Source organism: Anoplophora glabripennis, unplaced genomic scaffold, assembly GCF_000390285.2.
Source record: "Anoplophora glabripennis isolate ALB-LARVAE unplaced genomic scaffold, Agla_2.0 scaffold566, whole genome shotgun sequence".
NCBI lineage: Eukaryota > Metazoa > Arthropoda > Insecta > Coleoptera > Cerambycidae > Anoplophora > Anoplophora glabripennis.
Window position 1 is genome coordinate 80,838 of NW_019416687.1, and position 11,493 is coordinate 92,330.

Below are 11,493 nucleotides of genomic sequence, written 5' to 3' on the forward strand. Positions count from 1 at the left end.
TTATTTGTTGCACTTAACATGATTGCAGCTCTCAACTTCGTCTCGAGCTGCAAACTTCATGCATCGTACAACAAATACACTCTTTACAGTAGTTGCACAAATAACTGTTTGAATGTCGCAGAAACTTTTATTAAATAGAAGTACAATGAAAACGAAACTAAGAAATAATTTATTATCAAAGAGAGAAAAAACAAAAAACATTTTCAAAATAATTGCCATTTCTTTCTAAACACAACCTAACACGTTTATCAAAGTTGTTACGGACTCGAGCAAAAATTATGGGATTGTTGCGAATCTCATCAGCCGCCGCGAATATTCTTTCCTGTAGCTCTTCAACACTGTCAACTGGGGTCGCATAAACAATACTTTTTATATGTCCCCAAAAGAAAAAATCCATGGGCGTTAGATCGGGAGAACGTGCAGACCAAGAGATAGGTGCCTCATTGCCGCGACCTATCCAACGATACACCACCTGTGAGGTAGTGTACGATAAAACAAAAAATCAATTTTTTTTAAAACCTCAACACCCTGTATCTCTAAAACGGGGCCGTTACAGACCTATGTTTATAAGGCAAACACATTATTTTAAAAAGATCTCTGTATATTTAGCGTCAACTAATCTAACCATGTGTTTTCCTTTGATCATTGACCAAGTGGAACATCTCAACACAAGGGCAACTTTCCAGGACAACTCAACATAGCCTGCGGAGGAGGTTCATCATAGACGTTCTCAGCCAAGCCAAACTTGTCTGCAGACAGGCTCATATTCCAACACCCCCCATATCAGCTAGAAGTATATTAATACCTGTTCAAAATATTGTAAAGACTGCGTGTTGTAAATGTTATTTGTTTTAAACATCTTGTATTAAATTGTTATTTTTATTTGCTTTCTTTTATTAGACTTTCCTCTATTCTCAAAATTCGAAGTAATATCCACCTAATAAATGTCTGTCTTGTTTAAACAGATACATATAGTGACGCCCTTATACAATCGTAAGTTCAAAATAACGCAGTACACAGTACCTACTGAGTTTCAGGAGCTGCCATTACATGTTTGTTCCTTGCCAATTCAGACGTGTTGCACGTAAAAAAAGTATTGAAGATTGAATATAAACAAAAAATGGTACACAAAAAGCATGTTTCTAGGAACAACCTTAAGGGGAAGTAGTTTTTCTGAGGACGAAGACATAAGTCATTCATACTCATTTGACGATAGCTTAATTATTACTACCATCAAATGTTATTGCTCTAATTGAACATAAAACATAAAACACACCACAGAAATGAGACAACCCCCCAATCCAAAAGCCAAAGGCTTGTGCGGAAGGGGGCTACACTTGAAAAAACGCGGACAAACACCCATTATCCATCGACATTGCCAGTGCCGACACCGGGGATCGAACCCGGACCAGAGTAGGAAGCCTAGCCGAGAAATGCTTGCCACCGCACTCTCGACCGACTGCGCTACCGTGGCGATAAAGAAGTGAAGAAGTGGATGAAAATATTCAGTTAACAAAACTATACAAAATTTACTGTCTATTAGTGTTGTGTCTTTTAAAGAAAGGTTTAAAACACAATAACTTAGAAGACTACATCTAGAAATCAAATTTATCAAATTTTTACATCACCATTTTGTCGCTAAAAGTGATAATGCAATAGAAGTGATAAGTAATTAAACATATTGCTTCCCTACGTATTATGTGTATTAATATTGTAAGGTACAAAACATTAAATAAAAATAAATTCTAGTTAAAATCCTCATCCATACGTTCATTTAGGATTTTATAATATTGAAGAAAATATTTATCTAACACTACATATTACATATATTAAAATACAAATTAATATGACTACACATTTTATTTGTATAATGATTCAAAATAATCAGTGATACTACCTCAAGCCAATATCTAATTTATTAATTACATATTCAGGGGACCCAAACAACATATATCCCTCGAAATTAATTAATATTTGCTCAGAAAACATACCAATGAAAGTACATAAAATACTTGTGGGCTATATAATAATATTCCACAAATTTAATCAGCGTAGGGTTGATGGTAATAAGAAAATTTCAGACAATTCGTAAGTGAGATTTAAGGACATTATTTGTAATTTTTCTTCTTATAAAAAGTTATATTAGTCAAATAATATACAGCAGTGCCAAAATATGTATCATTTACTAAATTTGCATACAAAGATAACTATGTATAATCGATATTCAGTAATGTTTTCTTAAGTATACCAAAAATAAACATGTGAAGATACAATGATCTAAACCAATGATTCAAAAAATATCACTGATTTTTTTATCAGGAATGAGTAATTTGTATATAAGATATACTATAATATAATAAAAAAATTAGTTTATTCATTGTTATTACTACTGAAACACAATTTACATATATAAAAAAGTTGGTTGGGTTTTGACAGGCTTGTTTAAACTGTAAGCTGGACTAGACAGGAGATGTAATATTAAATAATAACTTAATATGTAGTAGTGCCAAAATATATATACTATTTACTAAATGAGCATACAAAGATAATCATTATAATCAATACATAGTAATATTTAAATACTTAATATCTTAAATATACCTATAATATAAATGTTAATATAAATCTTGTAAAGACACACAGATTTAAACCAATGACTCTCAAAATTATCACTGATTTTTTATTTTGTGTTTGCTACGTTTTGACAAATACTTGTTTGAAATGAGACAGAAGATAAGTAATGCCAAAATCATATTATTTACCAGATGTGCTTTAAAAGTTACTCATAATCAACATATAGTAATATTTTTTAAACCCACCAAAAATAAATAAGCATGTTAATGAGCATTATATAGACGCAATAATCTGAACCAATGACTCAAAATTTTCAGAAAATCTGTAATATAATACAATATGCTATATATTTATTACCACCATATTATTGAAATATTTTTCATCTTATTTATAAAATATATTTATATACTTCATATACCGTATACACTTTATAGGACATAATTTACGTATGTAAAAAAGACGCGTTTTGAGACTTGTTTAAAGTAAAGACTAGACTAGATAGCAAATTTTAAAATATATGTATCAAAGTAGTTAAATAAAGTAACAATAAATACAAGTTGAAATGAATAACTTAATAACAATCAAATTCGTTAATCAGAAATGAAAATAAAACAAAAACATTAGCTAGAATTGAAACATAATGGTATCCGATATCAACTATAACATTCGTTTGCAAATATTCAAAAATAAATTAATAAGAATTTTACTGTGCCACCTATTAAAATTGCAATGTAGGTATTTGTTACCTAGTGACTTTTTTCTTTTCTTAAAAAATGTGACATAGAACATTTGAATTTATTTTTTAATTGTCATTATTTATTTAAATGGAGTGGTTAACAGGCACAACTATCACTTTTGGTCCCAGGAAATCCACACTGGACATGCGAATCGCATACGCAGCATCCACAGAAAGTTAATGTATGGGCAGGTATCATCAACAACAGAATCTTGGGCCCATTCTTTTTTTAAGAAAATCTTACTGCCGCACGCTACCTGGATTTCCAACATTTGACCTGAAACCTGCTCTAGCTGTGATTTTCCCTCATGAAATTGATCCAGATATACCGAAAGAAAGAATTTGGTTCCAACAAGATGGCGCTCCCCCACATTTTGGTATTGATGTTCGAAAATACTTAGATGAAATGTTTCCAAATCGCTGGATTGGTAGACGGAGTACAGTTGAATGGCCGCCAAGATCCCCCGACTAAACACCCCTGGATTATTTTCTTTGGGGATATTTGAAAGAAAAAGTCTACCAGGACAGACCGGATATTGAGAATTTAAAGAACAAGATTAGGGCGGAGATGCATAATTTACCAGCTGAAGTCATTCAGAATGCTGTGGACAGCTTTTACTATCGTCTTGGAGAATGTCAAATAGTGAATGGAGGACATTTTCAGCATTTGCGACATTGAGTTTATTTTTGTAAATTATCTAGTTGTTTCAATTTCTAAATGAAAAAAAACTTGCTATTGAAAAAATAAAACTTGTTTATTTGGTATGGCTTGATTCAGTTTTCTATAAGCTTTTCAACGAGCCCCCTCATGCCTTATGTTTCCATTTGAAAAAAAAGTAGGGGTAGCTGGGGATTAGGGGGTTGAAGAAAAATTAATTATTATATAACCGAAAGATGGGAAAAAATCAAAATCAGTTAACGTGTTCTGGGTTTTAAAAAAAATTAACTCATTCAAAAGATATGAATTTTATTCCGTACTTCTGGCCATCCCTGTATATTAAATCTATCAATGTGAGCCTTTAATTGATTGTATGCAATTCGTTCAAGTATTTTAGAAAAGATAGGGAATACACTTATCGGTCTTAGTACATTATATGAGGCAATATTATCTTTTTTATGAATAGGTGTTACAATCGCATGCTCCCAACGTATGGGCACAAGGCTATTTTTTAGAGAAAAATGTATAATGTGTAAGTGCATCACCACAAAAAGAAAAACAGCTTCAGCATTTCTACTGTTATGCCATCCACACCAGAAGAATTAGTTGTAATATTTAGAGCTGATAAGATAATATTCTTGTCCACAGTTTTGAACTTAAAGTTATCGGTAACTTTTCCACATTTATTATTATTAAAAAAGGTAACAGTATCCGGGTCTGCTGCCATCGAGTTTATAAAAAAATTGTTTATAGAATCAGGATGCTTCAAGTATATTTAACAATTTGAATTTTTATGAACATTTAATTTGCGTAGAAACAGAAACTTTAAATTTTTATAACTCGAATTTAATTCATTTTCAATATATTTTCAATATAATTATATAATTGTGCGAGATTTTAATGTACCTGGTCTTATGGCCTTATTAGACGATCCCAAGAGCAGAAGTATGAAGAACTTTATAGACTTCTTAGCAGTTGTGCAACACTCAATCACTAACTGTAATAATTCAATTCTCGATCTTGTCTTATCTGTAAAACGTTGCACCGTCGTTGCCTCTGAAGACTCTCATCATCCTGCACTTGTTTTTACAACACATGTAATAGCTAAACATCAGCAGAGATTTCCAATTAACTCACTCTATAAGTCATACAATTTCAAAAAAGTCAATTTTCGCGCTCTTTACAATGCTATGACTGTGGTGGACTGGTCATTTTTGGAAGCTTTTGAGGATGTCGAATTGGCTTGCGATGCCTTTTATATTAAGTTATATTCTCTTCTTGACGCCCATGTGCCGTAGTATGTAAATATCCCGTATGGTATGGCCATGAGTTGAAACGAACTATTCAGCAAAAAGAGTATTTCTTTCGGCAGTATAAGAAACATGGCAATTTATTTTATCTAAACCAGTTTAAAGTTTTGAGAACTCTAGTTAAAACACTCGCCAGTCGTGACTATAAATCTTATCTGTCACACATAGAAAGTAACATTAGAACAGAACCTAGACAGTTTTGGAGTTTTGTAAACGGCAAAGCGGGTTCTAGTAGAATACCTAACACGATGCACAATTCCGACAACGTTCTTTTAAATGTGGAATCCTTTAAGATTATTTTGGGAGCGTTCCCAGTAAGCCTCTCTCGGGTGAACATCGAAGTCTTGGCACGTTTAACTGTACTAACTTTCCTGCAATAACTGTCAATTTTCTGACTGACGAGGAAATTGGAAATTGTTAATTCAGCTAGGAAGCTCTTAAAATCGGAACTTTTCCTAGTGTGTGGAAGGTGGCAAGTGTTTGTCCAATCCTCAAAGGCGGTGACCCTTCTTACATTAATAACTATAGACCCATTACTTTGTTATGCAATTTTGCGAAGGTCTTCGAGATATCGTTGTATAATCGTATGTTGCCACTTTTCAGGGGCATCATATCTCCTGAACAACATGGTTTTATAGAAAATAGATCAACTACCACAAATCTGATGTGTTTCACGGAGTTCATATGTAATGTTATTGATCAGCGTGGGCAGGTGGACGTTATATACACCGATTTCTCAAAGGCCTTCGATCGTATTGATCACGGCATACTTTTCCATAAACTCGAAGTATACGAGTTTTGTGGCAACTTTTTACAACTGTTTAGCTCATATTTGTCAAATCTTCTACAGTATGTCACAACGGTTATAAGTCCAGTCAGTACTCTATTACTTCTGGAGTACCACAGGGTTCCAATCTAGCTCCCCTCCTATTTTCCATCTTTGTTAATGATATTACGACTTACATTGACTGTCGCAAACTAGTTTATGCCGATGACTTAAAAATCTTTTCCTCTATCTCAACTGATGACGACTATCTTCACCTTCAGAGTCAATTAGACAAAATAGTCCTTTGGTGCGATTCAAATAATTTGCATTTAAATATCTCCAAGTGTAAAGTCGTTTCTTTTTCACGTAAACTTAAGCCCATTATACTCAATTACAAAATTAACTCGGACGTCTTAGAGCGCACGGAGTGTCCTCAACACTTAGTACGCTGGGCTTTGTGATTAGATAAGGTCGTGAATTCAGAGATAATGTCGTTTTGTTTTCATTATTTTACGCGTTTATCCGTTCCAAATTGGAATACTGATCTTCGGCTTGGATTGTGTTTTATATTGACCAAGCCAGTTTAATTGATTCGGTGCAAAAAAAGTTTTTCAAATACCTCGCATTTCGTTCTGATGGCGTATATCCTGCTCGTGGATGTGATTGTAAAGTACTGTAAAACACGCTTCAAACTCAACTTGTTACAGTACAGAAAGCACTTCCATAGTTTGAAATTTTTACATGCACTATTAAACAATAAAGTAGACTGTCATGAGATTCTAAGTCAATTGAACTTCTTAACAGTTAGACCGACTTGCTGCTCTCCACTTACTTTTTATACTTCTGCTTCTAATGCCAATGTGGGACTGAAGTCTCCTGTTTTATGTCACACAATTATAACAATCTGTAACTCTAGTGATATATTCAACTGTAGTTTGCAGCATCTGTACATAGCTTTTAGAAGTGTCAACAATTCATGATTGGTAGCATAGGGAGCTTTTTCCTTTTTCTTCTTATTTTCTTTTTCTTTTGTTGTTACACTATTTTACCGGCATGTTTGTTATTGTTCTTTACATTTTGTACTGTATGCTTACTTTGTCCTGTAATTGGTGATTTTCACTGTTGGACAAATGATTTAAATAAATAAATAAATAAATAAATAAATATGCTTTTTTCCTCTTTGAATGGAGGCTGTGACAAAATTTCTCATTTCTCTATAGAACATCCATTTTGCTTCAAATTCAAATTTTTTAAAAAGATTTACTATACTCAGATAGAGCGTTATCTCGTAAGCGCAACATGTGTTTAATGTTAGATGTAACCCAAGGATTAAAATTTGTTGTGATTTTTCTTACAGGGGCATCAATATTAAATAAAGTTAAAATTCCATTTTCTAAATACTGAACTTTCCCCTCAATGTCATTATCAGAAAACACAGGATTCTAGTTAAATCACCTTGCAGATGTTTCAAATTGTAACATTTATATTTTTAATATTTCTACAGTAAATATATTGGGGCGATTGTTTTCTACATATAGGTAAATTTATTAAACAGTACACCAACCGATAGTCACTATTAAATTGGGGTAACTCTATATTAGAATTTCTAACTAATTCAGGAGAATTTGACCAATATGATCTAATAAAGTTTCGCTATGAGATGTTACTCTGGTAGGCTTTGATATAATTTGACTTAAATTAAAAGAATTAGAAAAAACTGAAAAATATGTTCTAGACTGTGTGCATCTAAATAATTTATATTGAGGTCACCTAGACAAAAAATTATGTCTGAAGAAATTAAACAGTCTGCTAGAATATCCTCCAAAGTGTGTGCGCTTTAAAATTTGAACATGTAGGATTATAAATACACCCAATACTTATTCTTTTCATTAATTTTCATAGACAACGATATATACTATCAATGTCGCTAACAGATCCTTTTGAAATTAATTTAATTTACTTTATATAACTGCACCTTCTTAGATATACCGCATCTCCTCCACCTCTTTTTTGTCTGTCCTGTTTAAAAATAGTGTAACCTGGAATATACATCAAAATCTTGTATATCATCAGACAACCAAGTCTCTGATAACGTAAATATATCAAAATTGTTATCTAAAAATTCTTTTAAAATTTCAAATTTATTGAAGAGATCTTATGTTAAAATGTAAAATAAAATGAGATCCCAGTATATTTTCATCATTATCGGCAATTTATATCATATTTATTTAAATGATCCAGCAATTATATCATGTGCGGATCCCATAAGTAAACTTGTACACATATCATATACATTTAAATAAAACAAAAATTTTTCTGTCTAATCCTCTAATAAAATAAATATAATTTTAATTCTAAGTTTACAGTGATATGCGCCTTTAGCATTCTTAAAAAGCGATAACTCACTGATAAAAAAATTAAGCAAATACTGCTGAAAAAAAAAAGAAATATATAAAATCCTAAATATTTCGAATGTTTACATTTATAGCTCTACCATACCAATCAAAATAGCAGTTGTAATTAAAATTTTCTCATTATTGGAAACAGCAAATATTTTCCCGTCTGGCTCCAGACATTGGAAAAACCATATTTATCAATTGCCTTCTTCATTAGTACGATATTGGATTTTGTTAAGTCTTCTTTAATGGAAAAACCAGTTCTCTAAAATAACTTTTTATTCTTATAGATGTTATTTTGGTTTTTAAGAGTCCGTCGCGCGCTTGAAATAAACCCATTTTAAGGGTTCGGCCCATAACACATATTTGGAAAACGAATAAACATAGCGGCCCAAATAAAAAAACAATCGAAAGACAAAGTATTTTTCTAATGCTGTCTTGTAACAGTTTTTTCAAAATTGGTTTCTAATTGTTTAAATTTAAAGAGTAAAATATGCAAGAAATCGTCATATTTACAATTTATTTACGTAAAAATAAAGGCTTAAATCAAAAAGTGCTTACATGAGGGAAGTGGGTCTATCTTTTAGCTTTGCAATGATACCAAAATTATATTGATTTGATAAAAATTACTCAAAATTCTATGCTAAATCCCGAACGTCTACAACTTCAGAAACGAATATATTTTAAATGCTGCAACCACGTGTGTTTTACTCAGTGGGATGGGCTTAGAGATTGGTAATTGCGGACAGGACCGGAGTTCAAAGAAATATCTAGTCAGTGATAATCTATACGTTTTCAATTGAGAGTATTGAATTAATCGATCTTGCGGGGTTCGATTCTTTTATTTTCATTGGAAGAAGTTTTTGCATCCAATTAGATATTATATCAGAGATTGATATAAAAACTATCTTGAGTTAAAAGTTGTACGGCACAGCCAGGCAACGTTATTTCTAGCGGAAAACTAAAAAATGTATTTTTTAATAAATGTTTTTACTGCACTATCAGCGGTAATAATTAAATTTTTAATAGTAATAGTATATTTAATTTGTACAGCACAACATTTCGGCGTTTCCATCCCAGCCCATGTTTATTAAAGGAAATGCCGACAATAATCCCGTTTTCGTTTTTTGCCGTTTTTCTTGAGAAAGTATACGTTTTTTGTTTCCAAATGCACCTGGTCATACTAGTGAAATAACTCAATTATGATCGAGTGCTCGTTGATGAATATTGACGATTTTTAATTATTTTTGGTCATATTGAACTTATTCTCCGAGATTTCTATTCGGATGCCAGTTATTAAAAATGACTGCCGCTTCTTGATGAGTTTTATAATCATCTCCCACAATCAAAACTATTTAAATTTTCTCCTAAGAAGTTAACAGAGCTGCCATTTCTTGTATTTTATAAATTGTAACTAGCGTTTTGACGTTTGCTATCAAAAATTCCATTGGTTTGTCAGTGCATCTTACAGGAGAAGGTAAGGTAGTCGGATTTTTGTAATTTTTGATATTTATGGTATGTGTAGTTTGGACCTTGAATAAGAATTTTTCGAAGTAGTTCGAAGCAACGTTCATAAATTACCGAGATGACAGATTTTGAAGTTTTACCTGACAGCTAAATCCACTAGATGTGACACATTCTTCAACTGAGAGCGTGGCTTAATAGGTAGCGTTCGGAACTGACAGTCACGAGATCGCTGGTTCGAGTCAGTCGCGTGACATTTTATTATTTACCATATGGTATTTTATTATTTTTTTCATCTCGAAAATTATGAACAAACGAAATATAATATTTCATTAAAATGCACAATTGGTTGATAAACAATATTTATTATGAATTAACAATAAAGTTTCTTTAAAAAAAAAACAAACAAGGTCAGGTAGGTTTTTTATTTTATTTTTAGTATTTGACATTTTACGCAGTGTGGCATAAGCCAGAATGATAGTTATCATAGAAACATGGGAAGCAGAAACTTTTTATGCCCGAGCAGGTGTGTTTTTTTAAACACGGTGGACGACGCACACAACCTAGCTTAAAATGTTAATTAAACACTTGAAGAATATTCCTACATACAGTTCTCATAATATTTCGTTTATTCATAATTTTCGAGATCAGAAAAAGAAAGGAAGCTATAATAGATGCTTAAAAAATTTCTGCTTCCCATTTTTTTATGATAACTATTAACTACTATTGGCTCGTGCCACACTGCGTAAAATGTCAAATAGTAACATATATATAAAATAAAAGAACATCCTACCTGACCTCGTTTGTTTTTTTTAATGAAATCTTATTGTTAGTTCATAATAAATATTGTTTATTAATCAATTGTGCTTTTTAATGAAATATTTGAAGAATATTCCTACATATACATAAGTATTTTTTATAATATTTCATTTGTTCATAATTTTCGAGATGAAAAAAATAATAAAATACCATATGGTGCGTTACGAAAAAAAATATATATATCACGCGACGGACTCGAACCAGCGATCTCGTGTCAGTTCCGAACGCTACCTATTAAGGACGTTCGATACATCTCTTACGGGGCAGGCGGTGCGGGAGGGAAGCCTATGCTTATACACGGTAGTTTCGTTGTAGTACCAACCTTACATAAACTAATTTGAGCGAACTAAATATAATATATACGAATGAAATTTATACAACACATATTAGCTTGCATATATTTTTCGTGTTTAATGCACGGCAATTAACTTTTTATTTGAATAAAAGTGTCTATTTATTTATTAAGAGTTTGTAAAATTATGGATGAAATCTGGCAACAGTGCTATGACCATGCCGTAGTGGTAATAGTTGGGTCAACTGTCATTACTGTCAACTGTGCTTTGCGCATATTTCGTAAACTTGATGAGCATTCAAGATACAAAGGAAAAGCAATATAAAATGCGTATGAAACATAATATGGATTGATGAGAAAAAAGTAAAATGTGCAAACCGAGAATCTATATGATAACTATCAAGAAGCTCAGTGTATGATAGTGAGACGTCGCCTTGTCAAATTGAAGATTATGACAGAACATCTATACTGTTCGTTT

General features: G+C 32.0%; 1 protein-coding gene across 2 annotated transcripts in view; it reads right to left on the minus strand.

The window, feature by feature from the left end:
* Window positions 1–8,422: 8,422 nt before the first annotated feature.
* The window catches only part of LOC108911759, a 26,561-nt gene continuing 23,490 nt past the window's right edge, over window positions 8,423–11,493 (minus strand). For both annotated transcript variants that reach the window (XM_018716772.1, XM_018716771.1), the window contains one exon: window positions 8,423–8,705. In XM_018716772.1, the coding sequence (XP_018572288.1) occupies window positions 8,565–8,705 (141 nt within the window). In that variant the 3' untranslated portion in view covers window positions 8,423–8,564. The remainder of the gene's footprint in view (window positions 8,706–11,493) is intronic.